This window comes from Eleginops maclovinus, chromosome 5, assembly GCF_036324505.1.
Source record: "Eleginops maclovinus isolate JMC-PN-2008 ecotype Puerto Natales chromosome 5, JC_Emac_rtc_rv5, whole genome shotgun sequence".
In the NCBI taxonomy this organism is placed as follows: domain Eukaryota; kingdom Metazoa; phylum Chordata; class Actinopteri; order Perciformes; family Eleginopidae; genus Eleginops; species Eleginops maclovinus.
Window position 1 is genome coordinate 25539899 of NC_086353.1, and position 22858 is coordinate 25562756.

A 22858-nucleotide genomic window follows, 5' to 3' on the forward strand; every position below is an offset into this window, starting at 1 on the left:
ATCGCAGGATATTGTTGCTGTAATGTGAGTTTCTAGAAGAGAAAACTTCAGAGGACCTGATGGACAGCAGAGACTGTTCATTGCCTTGTATTCAGTGTTGCAGCAAACACTGCTTCTGTGATTTAATACAATTGTAACTTATTTACTAAAACTAAAAAGCTACTGAAACAATGTTGTTACTGGAACAAAGAACTGACACTTAAAGTTATTGGTATGCAATTACTTTATACAGTCTTTGTCTTTTATCCCCGCGTTTATTGTACCCCTCTCATAAAATTACCGCCCCCCCAGAAAAATGACTGCGGTCAAGCCAGCCCCGTTTTAGGAAAACATAGTCAAGCCAGTCCCCTCTGTGTTTTGCGTTGCGCGTATATCCTATACATTACGGTAACAGCGTGGAGGAACAGATTTCAAAATAAAGCTGGTGAATGTAAACAAAAATGCAAATATAATAATAATAATAATAAATCAAACTAAATGAATAAATATAAAATAATAAATGTAATTATAGCAAATAGCTACCACATGCAAACTGTATTTCAGAGAACATTTTAATTCTAATTGTGTGTATAATAAGTCAAATTTAACAATGAGGAATACATTTTCAAAGTCCAATCTGACATCAAAAGGACAGACCAAGTGTCACAGTTCATTCAGGACATTCTGATGTGGAATTTCAAAAATAAAAGCCCTTCAAAATGTCTTGTTAATCCTAATCTGAAAACTCATTTTCAGATTAGGATTAAGAGTAAACGGTGTGTTGCCAGAAACTAATTTCACTTCAGATTGACAGCAGACCACCTCAGAGTGTCACTCAGAAAGTATCAGGACATTCTGATTTGGGATTTCAAAAATAAAAGCCCTTCAAAATGTCTTATTAAAGCACAGCGTCACAAGAAACCGTTACCTTGATGAGTTTAGAGGTGGACAACCAGACTTGAGTTCAAATATGATGATAGCTGCATATCATATTACTTCCATTGACTTTAAACTCTGCGATAGTCACATTTGGTATGGCTTTTGCAGGGGTTTGAAAGCAGATTAATTTTTTTATGAATAGCATTATAAATTGGAAACTGTGAAGCAGAGTATTTAGATACACAGACATTTTGACAGTAAAGTAAATCTCTTCATTGTTAATATTCATGAGAAATACATGAAAACAAATACTGCAGTTACATAAAATAATCTGACAGGTCAAAATGTGTGACAATACCCTAAGAACCGTCTATGACAGTTCCCCCTTGTCATTGTATAGATCCATTGTGACACATCCAAAATCTGTGTCCATGAGCAGAGCCTGAACATGGACACAGATGACCTGGAACTAGCCAGGGAGCACAGCTGGAATTGCTGCTTGTGCCCTTAAATCTGTTGTCATCAGATTACACACTTTGTTTAAAAACACAACCATTGTTTTCCCCATCTCTTCTGGTTTTATTTATTCATCTTCCCCCGCATTCATTGTTCTCTGACTCCATCCATCTGTTGGTCCATTTACGTGACTCTTCTAGAACCGGCACTGTTACCCATAGCCTACCGTTCATAGTGCTTCCACAGGAGATGCAGCCTGCTGTACTTACCGAGGAACTGGTGTCTTCTACTGACATGACACCATGCGGCCACTAGATGAAGCTGCTTCAACAGAAATATCCAGCATTGGACAAAACTACATTTACTCTGTTCTGTCAGAGATGACATTTTATTTTCATCCGTGCACAAGATTTAAATGTATAGTCCAAAACAATAATACTGTAGGCACATATTGTATGGGTTGCATCACATATATATTATTTCCTTTTTTCTGTCAGCTTACTTTTATTGCTGTGCATCGCAACCTAAGAAAACAAATATAGTTTGGAATGTGAAGGGCAGCTTAAAAAACACTGAAGTTCATCAAACAAAAGAGTAATACAAAAGGAAGTCCCTGAAATATATCAAAAAGCTGAAGTCAATATTCTTTAACTCTAAAAAAACATTACAAACTTTTTTTTAAACATGTCCTTCATTTTTGGTAAATCATATTTTGTGAAAACATTCTTTAAAAGCAACATATCAATAATACTGTAGGCACTGATTGAGTGAGAACTTGCTAGAAACAATTGCGGCTCAGAAAAAGGCATACAAAAACATACAACCTTGACACAAAATAGTAAAAGTGTAAAAAATAAATTCCTTTTGCTTCAGATATATTTAGCCTCAAACAGAAAAGATACATCTTTTGATAGAGTAGCCACAATATGACTGGCAAGGTCGTTCCCACCACCCAGGGGGGGTGTATGTTAGGAGGACGTTTGAGCAGCTGGCGTCGGTTCCCGTCTCCTCAGTCTGCCGACACACTGAAAGTAGAAAACTGAACATTTTAATTATTCGGAAATGAAGCCTGATAGTGAGTAACAACTGCTTTGCATTCTGAACTGTTCTGGTATAAAAGGAAATATATAAATACACAAAACAGGGCTGTAAATTGATTAAATATGTATTCCCAGATAGTCGCATGATGCCCATCACGATTAATCATAAATGAACTGCTAATTTCCTATCGTACAGAAAAGGGATATTATTCAAGTTTCTATTATATTCATCAACATGGGAGGGGACGAATATGATTACTTTATACAAATTGTTTGTTAATCATTATGAAACCATTCAAAGAGACATTTAATTGAATTTAAATTAAGTTACTCAGCCTGCAATCAGCCACCAACCAAGGTAACACCCCCCCACACCTTATCACCTGAAGCTCCTCCCAGAGCACCATTGTGATTTTACCCTAACACTCCCGGGAGTGGCAGCTCAGTAGCATTCAAAGCCACAGAGTCAGCACTTTTGGAACAGGGCTGAAACAGGGGGGCTGTATGGCATGCTACATGTTTTTTATAAATCTGAGACCTTTTATTTATCCTTTAAGTACAATTTTCAGGTAATCATTTCATGCAACTTCTACTCCCAGTCCCAGTTCACCTCCTAAGCCCTGCTGTGGTGCCCTTGAGCAAGGCACCGGACACCTCCAATCTCCCCTCCCCATTGCTCCCCGGGCGCTGCACAAAAGCTGCCCACTGCTCCTAGTACTAGGATGGGTTAAATGCAGAGGACCAATTTCCCTGTGTGTGCTCTGCTGTGTGCATGTATGTGACTAATAAAGAGGGTTTCATCCTCCGATTCTACCTCTATTCTATTCTTCTATCCACCATTATACATATATTATATACATATTTTGGAAATCCAGTCGTACTTTTTCACTCCATTACATTTATCCGACAGATTTATTTACTTTACAGATTTAGATTATTAGCTAACACTGTATTAGCTCTACTTTGACCAGCTGTGAACACATCATTGCATCAATAATCTGAATCCAGTCATGTGATGTATGATTCTTAAACGAGCTATTAGGCATAACAAGTACTTTTACTTTTGGCACTGTATATTTTGATGCCAATTCTTTTGTACTTTTACTGAAGTAAGATTATGGACACAGGACTGAGAAAGAATTATTGATCAACTCATCATTATCAGTACTCACTCTATCGTCTGTAAGCAGTATTTCTCGTTCTTCGTCAGCTCCACCAACACTTTGATTCCGGAGCTTTCCAGATTGTTGCCCATCAGATGCAGCTCTGCCAGATGTTGTGGGTTTGACTTCAGGGCGGCAGACAGGAACTGGATGCTCCTGGAGGTCAGGCCACAGGTCCTCAGTCTGCAGAGAAACAGGAGAAGAATTTATTAATCCCCAAGTGGAAATTCAGATTTCCATATTGTTATTGTAAACACACGTTACAAATACACACATGCAAAGGACCTATACACAGGCTGTCTGAAGACATATTTGTGTATTTATATTTATTTATCAAGGGACAATGCACATTATTTAACATGAGGACTTTAGTCCATCACGTAAAATGAGCCAGATGTAGCCACATGTTTAATCTGCAGTCCATGGCAGGTGGATGGCATTAAAAGAACACATAGAGCAAGACAAAAACACATAACCACATTTAAGAGAACCTTAATACAATCCCCTAACAAGCAACAACAGCTAAAAGCTAACAGGCACAGACAGACTGTTGTGAAGCGTGAGCTTGAGGGGATTACAGCCCGGTGTTTCATTAAGGACAAGATGAGGACGAGAACCTTGATTTAAATGTCAGAGCTTTTCAAATGGAGATTTGGATAGAGCCTGGTGATTAACCTCAGTGCTAACAACTGCACAACATGCAGTGCCATGTTACCATACAGACGTGTACAGCCTGGTCTCAACAGTTTTGTTATTTTTGCCATTAAGTGTTATGGAATATTCCCCCATTACTGAGAAAAAAAACAAGAATGCAAATAAATGAGTGCATAAAGATCCTATTTTAATTGCAATGCTATACGGTGTTATTGACTATGCTGAACGTTTTAATGGAGCAAAACAACATTACTCAAATGTACAACTACATGTGCTTTTTAAGTATAAAATACACGTTCATACTTTTCAAGCTATACCTTTGCATTTCAAATGAATTCAACCTACCAGTTCCGCTGTTGATATGAATGCATATTGAACGTTGCTTTATACTTATACTTACCTTATACGTACATGTTAACGGTTTATGATTATTTCCTATTTTAGTTCATGTGCAATGCCTTGTCTACATGCTGCTGTCACAAATTAAAATGTACCAAATTGGGATCAAGGAAGTTTAATCAAAATGGAATTGGATCAAATTGAATAACTTAGCATGTTATCTTAAAGGTTCCTAATGACGCATGCTGACTTCCTGTAGCGTACAGTGCATTAGGGCTGTGTGAAACCTGGAAAAAGGTCAACTTTCGAATATAATATTATATATTATGTAAGAATCCCTAAAAAACAGGTCACTTCAATCTCACCCCCGTCTATGAATTGTAAATATTGTACCAAAGAACCGTCTCAGCTAGAAGCAACAATCATTTTAGAAAGAAAACACCAAACAATGTTGCCATCCTATAAAACATGATGAAGAGGAATAGAAACATAATTCTTTGTACTGTGGGCCCTTCTTCATAACATGACTTTAATGAGCTTATTTTTTATCTGTGGGGAATCTTTAGGAAGTAATACAATAAAATAAAAACTTACGACAGCTTCTCGAGTTTACAGTGAGGGCTTCTGAGTCCCGTGCAGAGTTTCCTCACTCCCTTATCTTGGAGGTCGTTGCCCGACAGGTCCAGCTCGCTGATGATGCTCTCCTTCGAGCCGAGGCCTGAGGCCAGCTCTGCACAGCAGTCATCCGTCAGGCTGCAGTGACTCAGGCTGAAAGGCAAAACAAGTCACGTTTACAGCCAAATGCTCCTGTATTGTGTCGCCCAACCAGAATCAGTCGCATGTCGCAGCAGGTGATTTTGAGAGGAACATGGATATATGCCAAAAACTAATGTTTGATCATTTTTATTTAAAGAGGACATATTCTGCTCATTTTCAGTTCATATCAGTATGTAGAGTCTCTCCTGGGACATGTCTCCATGCTTTAATGTTCAGAAAGCTCTTTATTTTTCTCATACTGCCTGTGCTGCAGCTCCTCTTTCCACCCTCTGTCTGAAACCAGAGCCCAGTCTGCTCTGATTGGTTAGCTGGCCGGCTCTGTTGTGATTGGTCAACCGCTTAAAGATTGTTGGAAATGTGCAGCCCCTAAACATATCATGAAGGATGTGTTTGAGCACTAGTCAATGGTAATGTGAGTGTTACGCAGTGATGTCACTATGTTTCGGCATTAAACAAAGGCCTTGAAGCAATCACATGTAAAACACGAGATTTGTTATTGATGAAAGTAGTAAATCGGGTCAGCTTGAGCCTGAACACCACAGGAGGGTTAAACAAACAAGAATAAGAAACTGTTATTACCACATTCAGATACACATAAATATATGTATTTTTAAGCTTGTAATGGCAGGGTGACATCTGCGATTAAATGTCAGCTCTCACTCTGTTCCTACTCCTTGCCTCTCCCCTCCTCCCCATGTCCGCCTGACATACTGATTCATCTGAAATATAAACTAAGTCTTGGCTTTCAGAATACTAAACTATTACAGCCTAATTCAGATATAACACACAAAAATCCGGTCTTCTGTGACATTTTTCCTCATCCTGATATAAAAAACCTCCTCATGCTTTACGTATGCTACCAGCTCAAAGATTAGTCAGCATAATCAACACCATGGATGGATCTCAGTGAACAATAGGCTGTTGTTATAGTCTTACAAAGATTTCTAAATACCAGCTACCTGTACTCCAATGGTGTCCAACGTACTGGGGGTACAGCAGTGCTCTTTAATATGAACCCTGAGGCCCTTTGTAACACTACATTTAGGTAATATACAGCTCCAAAAAAATTAAGAGCCCACTCCACATGTTTCTTAAATCTTTATCTCTACATGTATGGCAGCCAGCCCAGTGTCTGTTGAATTCCAACACAGAGAAATGTTATCAGTAGTTTATATGATACAATAAAACATTTAATAAATCATTGAACTCAAAGACAAACCTAGAAATAATGAAACCAGAGAAACTGATAATGCTGAAGTGGTGTCTTCATTTTTTCCGCAGCTGTATATATATATTTTTTTTATGAAATGGAAATCTAGCTTAGTAACATCATCATGTGATGGGCGTACATTTTGTAGATCATAAATGATACATACAGCTCTGGAAAAACTTGAGACATTTTCTCCGGTTTTAATCGTTATAGGCATCTTATTCTATAAACTACTGACAACATTTCTGTGTGTTGGACTTCAACAGACACTGGAATGGTTGCCGTACAAGTAGAGATAAAGATTTAAGAACAATTTGGAGTGGTCTCTTAATGTTTTCCAAAGCTGTATATTATTGGAAAGCTAAGAATCTCGTCTTTGCAATAGTGTATACAATACAAGTGTCTCTGTTATTTGTGTAATGGAGGACTACACTTTGATTTACTTGAGAGCTTTCAGGTGGGTGCAGGGGTTCTTCAATCCAGCCGCTATCTCTCTGACTCCCTGGTCCCCGATGCAGTTCATGCTGAGGTCCAGCTCTCTAAGCTCCACAGCCTGCCAGTCTGTCTTCTGCGTCAGCCCCTTGTACAGCTGTGACAGTGAGCACAGGACCGTTGCAAGATAAACGCAAGCCCTACCAGTTATTCCACACCTCGAAACACTGAGGGGAGAGAAAACTATTTGAATCAATTGTTTATACTGCAAAAAAAAGGTCACGCATCATCAACCAGACATACGCTTGACACTTTGAATTCATATCTGTACTGGTGTAGCAACAGGTCCTACTCAGGCAAACCATTTATGATGAATGTATGGTTAATGTACCGTGGCGTGGAGTTTTATATGTGACGCATTCTTCCATTAAACACACCAAAATGAGTAATGTAACTTATACTGTTGTTCAGTGTTAGGGAATATGGGGGGGCAACCTGGGCTTTCGAAACCTTGTTGTTAAGGTTGGATTTATTACTTAGGGACAGCTTGCTCCGTTTATCTGGCCCCAGATGCTCCGGTAAACACCTTATTTGTGACCTAGATGACAGTTTAAGTTAAACGTATTGTCTGAGCTTGTTTAGTCTGGCGTTTGAAGAATGTTGATTACCCATTTGGAACTAGTTAAAACCTCTTTCTATCTCTGAAATCTTCAGAATTGGTTTGGCAACCGCTGTGTCAACTCGTGTCTACAGTAAATGTCTTGTCAATTCTCCGGCCATAACTCCGAATAAATCCAATAGTGTTTTGCCATCAAGTTCCTGCTCTCCCGCATCTCTCTGTTTTGTCTCCATTGCTTCAGAAGTTTCCACCACATTAGGGAAATATTTACCCAGGCCCAGACCTTTAACCAAATGTATCACTCTCTACCTCCCTCTCAGAGCACAGGCAGGCGACCTTGGGGTGCTACTCTCCTTGAAAGTTGTTGTGTCTGTTCTTGACACATAACGCAGAGTTACAGTTGACACAGGATGTTTAGCTGGCTAAACTTATCGGGTAAGTGTCTCCCTTCTGGCACATATTCGCTTAGCAAGGGGTTCAGGTGCTGTGGTGCTTTGCTTGTTATGTCTTGTCATGGGAATGTTGATTATTCTCTTAGAACTAGTTAAATACTTGGGACTGGGGGAGAGACCTTGAGAAATGGTTGGAGAACAAATGTGAGCTCTGGCAGTTTGGTACCTGGGCCTAAGACATGTGTCTTAAGAACAGCAACTAATTAATTGCTCCTAGACCGGATGATAATGATAATGATAATGATAATGATAATGATAATGATAATGATAATGATAATGATAATAATAATAATTATAATAATAATTAGCTTTATTTGTATAGCACTTTCATGCATAAAGTGTAGCTCAAAGTGCTTTAACAAGGCACACATCGCAATTTAAAACAGCAAAAAACAAAACAAAACTGATATAACACTTTAAGAGACTCATCAGTAAAAGGTATGATAATAAAAAATAAACCACAATGAAATGGTGATTCCTCTCGGTAAAACAAAAGGAAAACAAGATCAATAAAAAGGATAAATGTTAAATAAATGTATAAAACAATTAAGATTAAAATGAATAAAAACCCAAATAAGACATAAATAATAGAAATGTAATAATTCATAACATTAATGAAAGTCAAATGATTTAAACACCAACTTAAAAAAGGGAGTTTTGCTAATGGATAATACAAGTCAAAATGTATAAATCCCCCCCAAAAAATAAACCAATATAAAAATAACCAAATATTTAATGGAATAAAAGACCATTTTCCAGCTGAAGCGGTAAAACAGCTCTGTGCTTACGCTGCCATTGTGTTGCTATGGAGAGCTAGAAATTGTCGGCAAGGGCTTTGCTTGAGGTTCAAATTATTTTAACTTTGACCTTGATTGCTGCTTAACTTTCAGTGCAACCAATCAGATGACAGCTGTGCTAAGACATGCATGCTTGTAGACAAGCCAGAGCAAAAAACTAGAAGAGAACTAACCGATAGATAAATATAAGACCAAGTCCGACTTACTTGAGTTTCTCCAGTCTGCACCAGGCGTACATGCCCTCGCAGATGAGTGCAAAGCCAGAGTCTTCCAACTGGTTGTTGCTCAGGTTGAGTTCCACCAGATTGCTGGTTTCATGCTTCAGAGCCTCCCCGATGTTATGGCAGCTCAACGCAGTGAGACCACAGTGGTACATCCTGCCCGAGAGAAGCAAAGTGTTACTGGATTATGGATGCATATATGTTGAGAAAGAAAGAGATTCGAGTTTCAAAGAGTTTCTACTCACTCCAGCTTTGTTAGCTGTGATACGTCACATTTGATGTAGAGCTCCTTGGCCCCTTTGTCTCTGACCATATTGATGCTCAGGTCCAGCACTTTCAGGATGCCGGAGTTCAGCTGCAGAGCCGAGGCCAGGCAGCAGCAGCCTTTCTCCTCAATGTTGCACTGTGATAGTCTATGGAAACAATTACAAATTAAATTCAACATCAATGTGCAGAAAAAAGAAAACTGTCTGTAATGAACACATGAATTTTGAGTTGGACTGTTCTATTGTGAAGCTTTGAAGTTACTTTGATAGATACAAACAATTTATATTATTTTGACATCATTTCTTTTGTCACCTGTAACAAATAGAGCTGTTATTATTTTTTCTAGATTTATGGTTTGATCAGAAAATAGCAAGAAATGTCCATCCCAGTTTTAGAAAGCAATGGTGATGTCATTAGATGTGTTATTTAAACATGTTATAAAACAAAGACAGCGGGACATTTTTATATTTGAGTCTGGGAGCAGCATTTTTGCATAAAAACGACTCAAGTTTATTTACCTTTAATTTAAACAAATCAACTAATATTCGCATATTTAAAAAGAAATGGTTGTCTTTGTCATTTTGTGAGCAAATAAACATGTTAGTCAAATTATAAGAAAAAGGAGATGATCTACTAAATGTACATTTTTAGGGTCTGGAGAGGGACGTTTATTTCCAAACCCTTACCTGAGCGTTTCCAACTGGCATTCAGGAGATCTCAAACCATCTGCAAGATATCTCACTCCGTCATCTCCGATCTCGTTCATGCTGAGATCCAGCTCCCGCAGTTTCCAGGACTGTCTCAGGGCCAGGGCCAGGTCTTTGCAGGCTTGCCCGGTCAAACCGCAGCCCTGCAGCCTGATCGTCTTCAGCTTGCAGTTTTGATCGCGCAGCCCCTCAACCAGTTCCCTGACTCCAGTGTCACCGATGCTGTTGTACCCCAGGTCCAGCTCCCTCAGGTAAGCCTCCCTTGTGCTCAGGATTGACGCTAAGGCCGGACAGCACTTGTCTGTCAGGTTGGAGAATCGCAGCCTGCAATGAGGTGGGACAGGATAAGAGACAGCTTTTAATAAACTATTACAACACTAATTATACAGCACTGTATCAGAGGAAATGCATTTTCACCTTACTTACAGTATTACACATGTGGACACATTTTTTATCTAGGCACATCTAAAATGAAACATACGCTATAAAGTTAATGTGTAGATTTAGGTGGAACGTGTGGGAATAATTCCACGTCCCCAAGTGTTTCATTGGGCAGGAGGTAAATTATGCGATGGAAATGATAAAAAATGACATTTTGTTATTTGGTTAGGGTGGCCCTTTCATTAATTGAAGAGGACATGTAAAGCTCATTTTCCAGGTTCATATTTGTACTTAGTGCCTCTATTTCTTTTTTTTCAAATGTTTGCCTTTGCCATTTAAACGCACAAAAACCTATATAACACACTACAGGAAAGGGAAACCCCAAAAGATGTTAGGACCACCATAAATGATAGACTTACATGGCTTTCCTGGATTTATAAATAGCTGGAAGCTGTCTGATGAGATTCTCATCACATCTTGTGGACACTGACATCTCAAAGCTCTCTCTCATCCCTTCGAAATTGCTAGTCCGCTGCAGCATGATGCTCCAATGCATCGGTGAGAAATCAGAAATGGGGGACAAGTTATACTTCAGAAAGTACTTCACTTCATCCAGTAAGGCCTGGTTGTCGTACTCCCTCAGACAGTGGAACAGACCCACAGCCTTGTAGGACAAAATGTATTCCAGGATCAGCTTCTTGGTGTAGTCAAACAGCTGATCGTGCGGCTTCAACGTGCTGCGCTCCCTAATGAGACCAAAGATGAAGCGAAGGAAGACATCTAATTTTCCCATATAGCTCTGCAGTGCCGCATCCACCAGAGTCTTACACAGTCTTGACGGGTCAAACTTTGCTTCAATATTGTCCAATTCAGCAGACGCTGCAAAGTACTCCTGGATGCTCGAGTGACCAAAGCGAAACACGGTGCTGTTATGAAGCCCCTTTTCTTCTTTTAGCACCAGAGGACAGTCTTTGGAGAAGGTTGACGCTTCCACAACACTCAGGTCAATTTCTGACAGATGATAATCATAGAATACTTCACATTCTCCCATCCAAAGCTTTGCCAGGATTTTCAGCTTGGCAACTGTTTCTGGTTTGGATGCTTTGACCAGATTTGTGTACATCTGGGTTAAACTCAGGGGGTTGATATTAAATCCATCCTCTGGTTTTATATGATCCTTCAACACATTCGCCATGAGGGTGCAGATTGTGGGTATCTGACAAAGGAAGTCCAGACTCCTTGATATTTTCACGTGGTTGATGACTTTGTCAGCCAGATTGTCATCCCCGATGAGGGCCCTGATGTGCTCCTCCTTCTGTTCGTCACTGAACCCTTGAACCTCTGTCTCTTTAAGCAAAAATCGATCAGGGATTTGTGTTGCTGCTGCAAATCTGGTCGTTATCCATAAATGAGCACCTGGAAGTAAATCCCCCCTGATGAGATTGGTCAAAAGATTTTCTACTGTGGATAACTCAGAAACATCACTCACAGTCGGACAGGAAAAGTCCAATGTGCCATGATACTCATCCAGCCCGTCAAGGACAAAGCACACGCTGTTCTGTTCAAGGCTGAAAACGTCCAGCTCCTTCAGTTCAGGGTAAAACGTCAGGAGAAGGTCAATTAGGGTCAGTTCGTGTTCGAGCAAATTTAACTCCCAGAACGTGAGAGGAAACAGGAGCTGGACGTCCTGGCACCCTATGCCCTCGGCCCACTCGAGAGCACATCTCTGCACTGTTGTGGTTTTTCCAACTCCACACACGCCTACAGTGAGGACTGTTCTTTGGCTGCTATTGTGTGTGCAGTCGCACGATAAAATCTCAGAGAGCGGGACGGTTGGATAAACAATCCAAGTATGGAGGTCAGACTTGTCAATAAATCTAAACTCATTCTGGTACAAATTAGTATGAAATTCTTTGTGTTCCAGCTTCAGGTCCCGAGAGCAAACTCTTGAAGCAAGTAATGAGCTTTCAGCATCTTTCAGTTTCTGAAATTTGTTTTTCAGAATGTTTCTCAGACAGTTTTCAAGATCCATCACCGAGGCAGTGGTTTCTGAAAAGGTGAAAAATGGAGGTTAAAAAAAATCCTTTAAGATGTGGAAGAATAACTCCACTAATAATACAACAGTGTTAAAATACTCAGTTAGAATAGAAGCCTGGCATTCCAAATATGACTCAAGAGAAAGTACAAATCAAAATATACTTGGAGTACCATAAATAAAATAACCGGAAAATTGTCATTTTCAGAATCATATATTTAATATTATTGAATTATAACAGGTGATCCATTGATGTGTATATCATTTAATTTTTTAAAAGGCAATAAAAGGTGGAGCTAACATGAATGAATTCTTATACGAGCAGGTTTCTCAATCCATAATAGTACACCTTAGTCATCAGTTATAATATGAACCTTCAAAATAACTTGTAACCAAAACTATTGCATACATTTAGTTGAGTAAAAAGTAAATTTGCTTCCGAATTCTAGTGATTTAAAGTCAGTGGTGTAAAGTTATCGAACACATTTGCTGAAGTACTGTACTTAAGTACAATTTTGAGGTAGTTTGTATCTTTATTTGTTGCTACTTTGTACTTTACTCCTCTACAATTCAGAAGTAAATGGTGTACTTTTACTCCACTACATTTATTTAACCCCTGTAGTTACTTTACAGATCTGGATTAATGATGGTAAATATAATCAGCCCTTAAATCAGACTGTAGTTCACCTGCAGTAAATCCAGCAGCTACCCTGCAGTATACAGAGCCATTCAAACTAGCTGCACCTTTACCAGCTCTGAGAACACTTTAATGATCAATAATTATAAAACATATCAGAGATATTATTCTGAAATGGACCAATCAAACAATGACTACTTTTACTGTCACTACTTTAAGTACATTTAGATGAGAGTACTTTCTACTTTTACTGTCGCTACTTTAAGTACATTTAGATGAGAATACTTTCTACTTTCACTGGAGGAACATTTAGAATACTTTTACTGTGACAGAGTATTCCTACACTCTGCTACTTCTACTTTCACTTTAAGGAGAAGATATGTTTACTTCTTCCAACTCTGATATATAAGTACTGCCACTGAAATAAATGTTGTGTTTCACAGTGCTTAACTACATATTCAGACAAACTGACTTTAAATTAAATTATATATATATGTAAGCTTTTCAAAAGTATTTCTCACTCCGTAGCGTTGGAAATAGTTCCTGTAGACTGTGTTTAAATGAGACCAAGTTTGACCTTTTCTTTCCTTTTTTAATAGCACAAACTACGTCGTATCAGAAACAGACACGAGGCGGTGGCGTCAACATGAACGTCACCATAACTTTACAGAAAATAAACAAAGAAAAGTCAGTGTTACACTTACACTTCCTGAAAGTCAGCCAAAAACCACATCAGCAGCTGGAGCGAGTATAAAGTCACGCTATCGTTAAATCTTCAGGAGAGCTCCGGAAACATTCTTCTTCTTTGGCGTTTATTGTCGGTTGGCAAACCGGCTGAATGGTGCCTTTTCCGCTTACCTCCTTAAAAATGGCACAGGTGCTTGACTCTCGTCACCCTTCAAAGCATCTCTCCAGTTTCTACTAGCAGACACTCCGACTCGGTATCTTCCCGGAGAAAGCTTCCAGCTGCCGCCACAGCAAGGCGGTACAAACCACGCCCCCTGCTAAGTACGCCCACGTATACGCGACAATATGGTGGCTGAGAAACACAATAATACCGTACATACTTGAAAATGTTTTTGTAACCCCCTAACCCGAACCCCCCATTCCGAGAACGTAAATAGTGAATATATCTAAATCTACAAGACGTTAATTACCTGTAGGCCTACTCTTGTGCTCTATACTGGCTTTTTCTGCGTTCTCTTTCCGTGTCTCTTTAAATATCCCTGCGTCAACGTTTCACGTTTTGGGCGCGCTCTCTTCTGAACATGTTTGGAAGTTCAACTTCCTGCAGGTTCAACCTCCACGACTTGCTACAGCTGAGTATTATTGGACCAAACCCCTTGTTGTTTATCAAGATTCAGAAAGGAAGGAAACAGTCAGGGAAATAGAGTTCAAATGTTGTGCATAGCTAACCATCATACCATGATATGGATCGATTATAAAATTATACAGTGACTGACAACCAAAGCTTGGGGAGCAATTAATTAAATGCAACAGGTCATTTACATTTCACAATACGGATTACTAGCAGGGTTACAATGTTAATACAACATTTAGAAAGAGCATACAGTGTTTGTTGTTAAGGATCAGATGTTCTCTTTGTCAGCTGTTCTGTTCTGTAGGCTAATACTTTAAGAGTGAATCTATACACCTACTGCCTGAATCTGCTTTATGGTTTCACTTTCTGTGGTTCATTTGTTCTGTTTTTAATTCAGCAGGTGAACCTACATGTTCATAAAATAGTGTGTGTGAGCTTAACTGTGTGTGTTAAACTAAAACGGAGCATTTCCTGTCAGCTCAGATTGTATTTCTGCTTCTTTAAACTGCAGTATGTGCTCCTGTGTTTTAGTGTTGGTGTATAGGCCATATATCTTTGTTTCTTATTTTCTAAGGTTAGTTTGTTCTTTCACAATCCCTTAATTTCTTTGCTCTTTCAATTTAATGTTGATGTGACCAAATGACCCCAAATGGTGTTGTCACGTAAATGATCTTTGATGTCTTCCTATAAGACAGTCTGTCACACAGAGCAGGACACTCAGAAGTTATCATGTTTGCAAGCATCAAACAAAGATCTTAAAAGATTTTATATGAATATTGTGTTTCTTCATTTTCTCCAGACAGCAGCTTATTTTAAGTTGCCCAACACTCTCTGTTTGAAGTTAAAGTAGGCCAAACAGAAAGAAGAAACAGCACAAAGACAAAGTGTTCATTTGATTTTATACATCAAACCACAAAAACTCCACAAAATATTCCCCTGCTCCTCCTGTATTAGGTTCTACATGTCATTTTAAATCCTGTATTATTTCTATTCAATGTGTGTGTAGATTGAAATGTGTGAGGCTAGCTGTGTGGGTTATTTTCCAGTGAAACACTGCTGTTCCTGTGCTGTCAGGGAAAAATTATGACATCTTACTTCAAAAATAATGTAGCAAAATCTCCTGATAAACAAGAAAGAAAAAAAAAATCAATGTTGGAGTCAGTCATAGTTTCGTTCAGAGAGAATTTTATATATTCCCACAGTTGGAGTGATATAAACAGTGTTGTTGGAAATTGACTCTTAAGAAATAACTGGCATAGATCTTAGTCCACTATTGAATCCAGTACAGTAATATGAAATCAGAATACAAATCTTTAGTGATTAAAGATGACGCATTGGAATATAAAAATATTTCTACACAGAATACAAGCTACAATTGACCAGCAATTGTAGAAAATAAACATAACTTTTAAAAATAATTAATTTGACTTGATTAAATCAACTTTATTTTAGAATGATTTTTCATCTCTGACTGATCACTGGATGACAGCTGTCAGCAGCACGCAGTATTCCTTTTGAAGGCATAACAGCAGTTAAGGCAAACGTTAGTTACATGACCTTTACTTTAACGATGGCACACATGTCCAACAATCTTAAGAACTCTCAAGCTCCATGTCATTCTTTACGTACTGAAAAATCCTGCAAACTATTTTCTATACACAACGTGATAATGTCCGCTCAGCGTACCACCTTCCCAACTTACAATAGTCCTCATATAAAATCATCAATAAGGTAAATGGTAAATGGACTGCCTTTAAATGCACTTTCCAGACTTTTTGACCCCTCCAAGCGCATTAATATATGCAAGTCAGCACTCACTCATTAACAAACATTCATACAGAGGCATACAAGGTGCCCCCTGCTCAGAGAGACAAACACTCACACACCTTTAGCCATGCGATCGGGAAAAATGTGCAGTTAAAGGGGCCCTGTTATGATAAGTTCAGGTTCATATTTGTATTTAGTGTCTCTCCTAAGACATGTCTCCATGCTTTAATGTTCAAAAAGCTCTGCATTTTTCTCATACTGCCTGTGCTGCAGCACCTCTTTTCACCCTCTGTCTGAAACCAGCTGGCTCGCTCTGTTGTGATTGGTCAACTGCTTATAGATGTCCCTTCGCTTAGCCTATCACGTACAATATGTTGGAGTGCTTGCGAATAGAAGCACAAGTTTAATGTAGTGATGTCATTGAAACAGGTATAACACAAAATAAAAAACCCAAATAAGCATAATAGGGCCCCTTTAAGTATCTTGCCCAAGGTCACCTCGACCTGTTGACTGCGATATACAGCTTGGTTTCCATTCAGACGTCCTAAAATCTAACTACAAAACAACCCTCTACTAGCACCAGTTCAGGATCATTACGCTGCTCTATTCAACATGTATACAGTTTGCATTGTCCATGATGCCCGGGAGGAAGAGGTTAAGGTTTGGTATCCTCCTGTAGACGAAGTGGAAGGTGTGTGCACAGGGCCGGCTGTGGAGCTCCGCTTTGATTCGCTGAGGGTGTGTGTCCGGGGCAAGCTGCTGGCTGGTGTCCTCAATGACCAGGAACAGTGCGTAGGCTTCAGGGTCCGGAATCTTGAACTTGTAGGCGCAGAGCGAGCAGACCTCCTCTGTGGTAGTGTACGGCTGGACGATCAGGGTTTTGGCCGTGCAGCCTGTGTCTACTTCCTGCAGCGCTACCCGGAGATAGTTCTACAGAGAGAAACAGAAGGCATGTGTTAGAGGAAGACTCACGCACAATATGATCGTTTGTGTATCGATTACTCACCCTATGAGAACTTGAATTCTTATAAAAATTCTGTCCAATTTTGGATGTACGTACTAACAATGGAATTATAAAGAAATAAAAGAAAACTGAGAAAAGTCCTGATCACTGGAAGTGGATTTTTCGGTGCGGGACTTTTAAAACCTGGACAATTCCTTTGTCTGTGTTTTTGGTGAGATTTCTAAAATAAGGTCTGTGGTTTACACGAGCTTAAGAGATTTTCAAGATTTTTACCAGTGAATACCTCACTGGTAAATGTCTGAACATGTCTATGTCATAACATCGGCTGTTGCTAAAAAGTTGCTAAATGACACTACTAAACATCATGAGACCAAACATTAGCCGATTTTAGCTTAGTGTTGGTGATGCGTAGCCATGCGATTGTGACGTGGTTTTGTTACGTCTGCTTTTTGCATTTAAGCGCAAAAAATTAAAAGTGGTGTTAATATATGGAGATTATCCTGTTGAACAAAACGTGTAGGTATCATAAAAGTGTATTTGCCAAAGATTTTATTTCTATAATATTCTATAATCGAATGGAAAAATGTCATTGTTTTTTTGTCGTGGGAGCCTTCACAATGCTACAACTGGGTTGGCCAATACAAATGTGGCATCGCGGCACCACTCTTAGGGTCACTTAAAGAGAATCTACAGCGGCAGAAAAAATGAAGAGAGCACTTCAGCATTAACAGTTTCTCTGGTTTTATTATTTATAGGTTTGTTTTTTTTATTGTATTCTATAAACTACTGACAATTATTCTCTGTGTGGGAATTCAACAGACACTGGAATGGCTGCCATACACGTAGAGATAAAGATTTAAGAAAGTATTGAGTGGTCTCTTAATTTTTTTCCGGAGCTGTATATCACAGCATCTTTTCTCACATCACTCCTACATTATAATTTTATTTATATTAGTCTATATATATATATCCAGTTATATGCTCATTGCTTCACAAAAATATGCAATTTCACTGGGACTTTCCTATTTCAAATACTCATGCACATTTATAAAAAAAAAAATAAAAAAAAACTTTTTCTAGTTTTGGATTCTTCGTGGTGCATGCCTGGTTGGTAAACTAAGTTTTCTTCAAGAATTTAGGAAAACATTGGGTGAGTACTTCATATAGAAATTACAACTTGAGGGTTAAGTATTCCTTTTAACAGACAAACATTTACAGTAAGGTGTTAATGATGATTCAAGCACACTGGCAAAAAAAACACCATGCAGCTATGGCCTGACAGAAATCAGATGCAGTTGTTAATTGTTCCACTAGAGGGTGCTTTCTACCAAAACTAAAGAAATGGATCAAGATCAACATGCGGTGAGGTTAGTACAATCTGTAGATATGATCCTTTCCACTATCCAGGGCTGGAACACAGCTCCTTTCATGCACCTTCCCAATGCCGAGAGTGAGGTATGGATTGATTTGGAGTTGGTTCTACTTAGACTCACTGCCTGGATGTTCATGGAGGGTTCAGGTCAGGTGTGATACCTGAAAGTCGTCCACAGTGGGCGCTGAGCGGGGGGTGGTGCGCCGCCTGTGCCACTGGTGCAGCGTGTTCCTGGCCTCGGAGCTCAGTACCCGGGCGGCCTGCTCCTCCTGGAAGTTCTTGATGAGGGCCATGGCTCCGTACGCACTGGTCAGGTAGTAGCCCCCTGGAAGGAGAGGAGGGAGAGGTGTACCAATTTACATATGATGATAAATATTTTTGGTTTAGAGTGCACTATACTTGTGCTTTTTGATGTAAATAATAAATGTTTGTATTAAATCTCATATTTTTTAGTTCTGACAGCTGCAAAATAGTTGTTAGTATTCAGGTGTAAACTTACCATAAACTTCAATGGATTCGTTACAAAATCAATTATAATTTCTCTGGTACTCTCTTTGGCTAGAACCGTGAATGTGCTAATTAACCCATATAACCCAGACAACTTGTGACTTTGAACATATAAAAGGAGCTTTTAATTTTCTGAAACCAACTGAGTTTAGTGGAAAATATCTGAAACATATTTTCCCTAAAGCACGCAAAGGAAGTCGCTTAGTTCAACTTAAAAAAACCCAGAGCATGTTTTTTTTTCTGGCAACCTACCACCGGTGGAGCCAGACGTCAGTCATTCACCAAAAAAAGGGGTGGCCATTCTCAAAACATATCATATTGGTCTTAAAAAATGTATCCGTTAGATATTGTCATCAAATATGAAAAGATAGAATCGATAGAATCGGAGGATGAAACCCTCTTTATTAGTCACATACTGTACATGCACACAGCAGAGCACACACAGTGAAGTTAGTCCTCTGCATTCTAGTACTAGGAGCAGTGGGCAGCTATTGTGCAGCACCCGGGGAGCAATGGGGAGGGGGGATTGGAGGTGTCCGGTGCCTTGCTCAAGGGCACCACAGCAGGGCTTAGGAGGTGAACTGGGACCTCTCCAAGTAGCAGTCCACTTTCCATATTTCAAGTTTGTTCGGGGACTTGAACCGGCGACCCTACGATTCCCAGTCCAACCCCCTACTGACTGAGCCACTGCTATAAATGGCTCCAACACACGTGTTCATAACATGACTAAAATGTGGTTGACATTTATATATATTGTCTGCTCCAGCTGTCTTACCATGTGCCACTCATGGTTAAGGCCAATGAACTCCATTATTTAGGCAGTGCATGTCTTTATTCTGAAGGATTTGCTGCTCTACTCGTCCAACCCTAAAAAATTGATGTGGGAAAAGAAACAATACAAATCCAGTTATCTAGAAATGAAACCAAACACTACAAGAGTTACTCTTGTAGTGCCCTAATCCCACGTAAAATGTATCTAGAAGGGGACACTTCCTCCTTTTATATAAGAGACGTGTCATCTTTCAGATATCTAACTGAGGTTCCAGGATACACAACAAATACATTCAAGCCATTCTACAATGGGCTTACGTGTACGTGCTAGAGGTTGACGCTGGTAGGAAAATATTTCTCTCTGGGAGGGGTCAGTCTCCTTTCTACTCTGAACCTGCTCCGGCCTATTCAAACCAAACAGCATGTGGAATTTCCTACCAATGTCAAAAGGACTTCCCTTGCCACACCTATATTTGTCAAGCTCTTTCACAAAACCTCCCGAAAATCAGCTGAGACCACGGTGTTGGAATGCTAAAAATACAAAAATTACGAACATAAAACTTGTCTGGAAATTACTTTATCTACCACAGGAAAACTCTTGTTTTACTCCAGCAGAATGTGATATAATAAAGGTCTTAAAAGTGATGCTGACCTAACACTCTTTCTCCAACAGCAAGAAACCAAAACAAGCTCAACGCAATAAACTCTTGAGGTTTTGCTGCTGAAGCCTTACTTGGTCTGGTATGACCTGCAGCTAGTGGCTATTGTTAGCTAACTGACATTACTGCGCTAATTTTATGACTCTCAGTACGAGAACAAAATAAATCACAATATTCACATACTCAGTGTAACAGCTAACACTTGGCTAAATCCACATGGCTTTTTGTTTGACAGAAAAAAGAAAAGGGCAGTGTTGCAACAATCATCCACAAAAATGTTTGATTAAAGAAGTAAATGGCGCAGGCATGTGACTTTTATTATCCAGAGCTGATCACTTCAAGAACCTAATGCTATGACCGCGTTGTAAATAATTCCTATACGCGATCCTTGCCCTTGATCTATGAACTATTTCCATCCATCCGTCTGGAGCTGTGTTGACACAGTTAAGTGTTTCCTCCTGGAAAGACCTTCCTCTGTCCGGGTTATACAGCATTGACCTCACACCATACTGTAATCTGCATGACCTCATGAAGGGAATATTCAACAAACATCGTCTGAAAATCATTCTACTCACTACCCGATGGTGTGCTACTTATGACAAAAAAATGGAGGTGATAAACTATCACCTCCATTCTTAAATAAGCGTCTCGGGGAGGAGAGTGTCTGTGTTTCCTTTCTGTTCTCTTTCTTCGCCACCTTACTTTAAGTTTCAGAAGTAGTAGTTCAACATTTAGGGAAATAAACACATTAGCCGTCCCTCTGAAAATGATATAAAAACATCAATCTGTGGTCTGTGTTCAAAGAGCTGAAGTAAGCATGTGGCCAAGCAAAGACACTGCAAACAGCCAGTTTAAAAACACATCTGTCACATGAATAATTATTTTAATACTGCATCTTGTATGTTAAAACAAATTCAAATGGTTGATAACAATATATAGCTACAGATGATTATTCCATTTCTCCAAACTAGCATAATGACTATCTAAAAAGTAGATATAGCATTTATCCCACTGTCATTTTATATTGCTTTTGATGTATGTACAGCTTCCCTCTGTCTCCCCTTTTCACTCTTAGTTCTCCAATAAAGGCACTCTGGCCAAAATAAATGTATGTACAGCTTAAATAAACAAAATACAATTTGATTATCAGTGAGGTTTTGGAACTTACATTTCCCCCCTTTCAATGCTTTCAGTCTCTATGCTAAGCTAAGCTAAAGCTAAAAGCACCCAGCTCTCTACTTTGAGCATAGTTAAAAGAGGTGTTGAGGCCAAATTATGTGATATTGTTCTCATTATATTTTAAGAATGTCAGGTTGTGGTTTTCAGGGGAGCTATAGCTACAAACAATTAGCTAAACTGGTGAATATGTTTAAAAAGAGATATAGCCTTTACCTCATAGTATCATGTATTCATTGCATTCACTGTAGGCCTACAGGTCAAACAAATAAGAATCTACTTGGTATTTAGTGAGCTTTAGAAACTTTGGTAGTCTTGTTTCTCAACTTCATCGTCAGTCAGGCTTGTCTCTATGCTAAGCTAAGCTCAGTTTAAAATGCCCATCTTTTTACTTAATGCACAGTTACAAGAGGTGTGAAGGCCTCTTAATTATTGGATTTCTGGCCTAAAATTAAGTGATATTGATTTCCTGGTACATTGTGAGTTATATACCAAGCAGTTCTATCGATGAGTGATGTAAAGGGGGCTTCAGCACCTACCCTCTCCTTGCAACAGAGATGGGTCCAGCAGCTCCATCATGTATTGGATCTCTGTGTCCAGCGTAGGCATGTCACATTGAGCCAGCACATAAGTCAGCATGGGCAGGAAGTCATCTGCACCATACATCCTCCCTGTAGGAAGCAGAGGGAGAGCAGTGAGGAAGGAGGTGGGGGTAGGGGCAAATCATACAGGTCTGACAAAGGTCATCGCTGTAAATCTTAGGCTTTTTGTCAAATGCAATACAACAAATAAGTAAAATCAATCCATCTTTACCATACCTGAGTTATCCTGCATTATGGTGTAGATGAGTTTGCACACACGCAGCAGCAATGACACCTTTTTCTCAGGGGAGTACATCTTCCTCATGTTTAGGAACTTGTGGCGGATCTTCTCAATAGCCAAGGGGTCAGGAGGCACAGCTCCATCCACCCCTAACTCCTGGGGCCGCTTGGCCTTAGCCAGGGCCAGGTTCTCCTTTAGCTGCTGCAAAGCTCCGCTTTTCACCTGGAAATAAAAAGTTCAGTGTTAATATAATGCCTAATTTTCCCAGCTATCACAGCCAGATCCATAATAGGTGTCCTGTATATGGAATGTCTCAAATCTCCTCATTCGGGGATATCTTTTTCTTTTGATTTCAGAAACGGTTTCAAAGGTTAGCATAAGTCTTTGTTCACCCACAAAGAGGCAGTTCATCCTGGTGCCAAAAGCCCCAAGAAAATACAGTTAAAAAAAGTTA

General features: G+C 39.4%; 2 protein-coding genes across 3 annotated transcripts in view; both read right to left on the minus strand.

The window, feature by feature from the left end:
• Positions 1-533: 533 nt before the first annotated feature.
• LOC134865146 (NACHT, LRR and PYD domains-containing protein 14-like) lies at positions 534-14221 on the minus strand. The gene is made up of 9 exons (XM_063884589.1): positions 13750-14221; positions 10793-12422; positions 9972-10316; positions 9264-9431; positions 9004-9174; positions 6941-7156; positions 5105-5278; positions 3527-3700; positions 534-2339 (listed from the first exon to the last, which is right to left on the minus strand). Exons 2-9 carry the CDS (start codon positions 12403-12405, stop codon positions 2324-2326), a joined length of 2877 nt encoding a protein of 958 aa, XP_063740659.1. The 5' UTR covers positions 12406-12422; positions 13750-14221; the 3' UTR covers positions 534-2323.
• Positions 14222-15531: 1310 nt separating this feature from the next.
• LOC134864899 (ras and Rab interactor 2-like) overlaps positions 15532-22858 on the minus strand; it is a 39210-nt gene continuing 31883 nt past the window's right edge. Inside the window, exons 10-13 of one of the 2 annotated variants that reach the window (XM_063884227.1) lie at positions 22401-22626; positions 22122-22253; positions 18631-18794; positions 15532-17063 (exon numbers count right to left, since the gene is read on the minus strand). In XM_063884227.1, the coding sequence (XP_063740297.1) occupies positions 16737-17063; positions 18631-18794; positions 22122-22253; positions 22401-22626 (849 nt within the window). In that variant the 3' untranslated portion in view covers positions 15532-16736. Of the gene's footprint in view, positions 17064-18590; positions 18795-22121; positions 22254-22400; positions 22627-22858 lie in introns of both variants that reach the window. The other variant, XM_063884228.1, reaches the window with a different exon arrangement.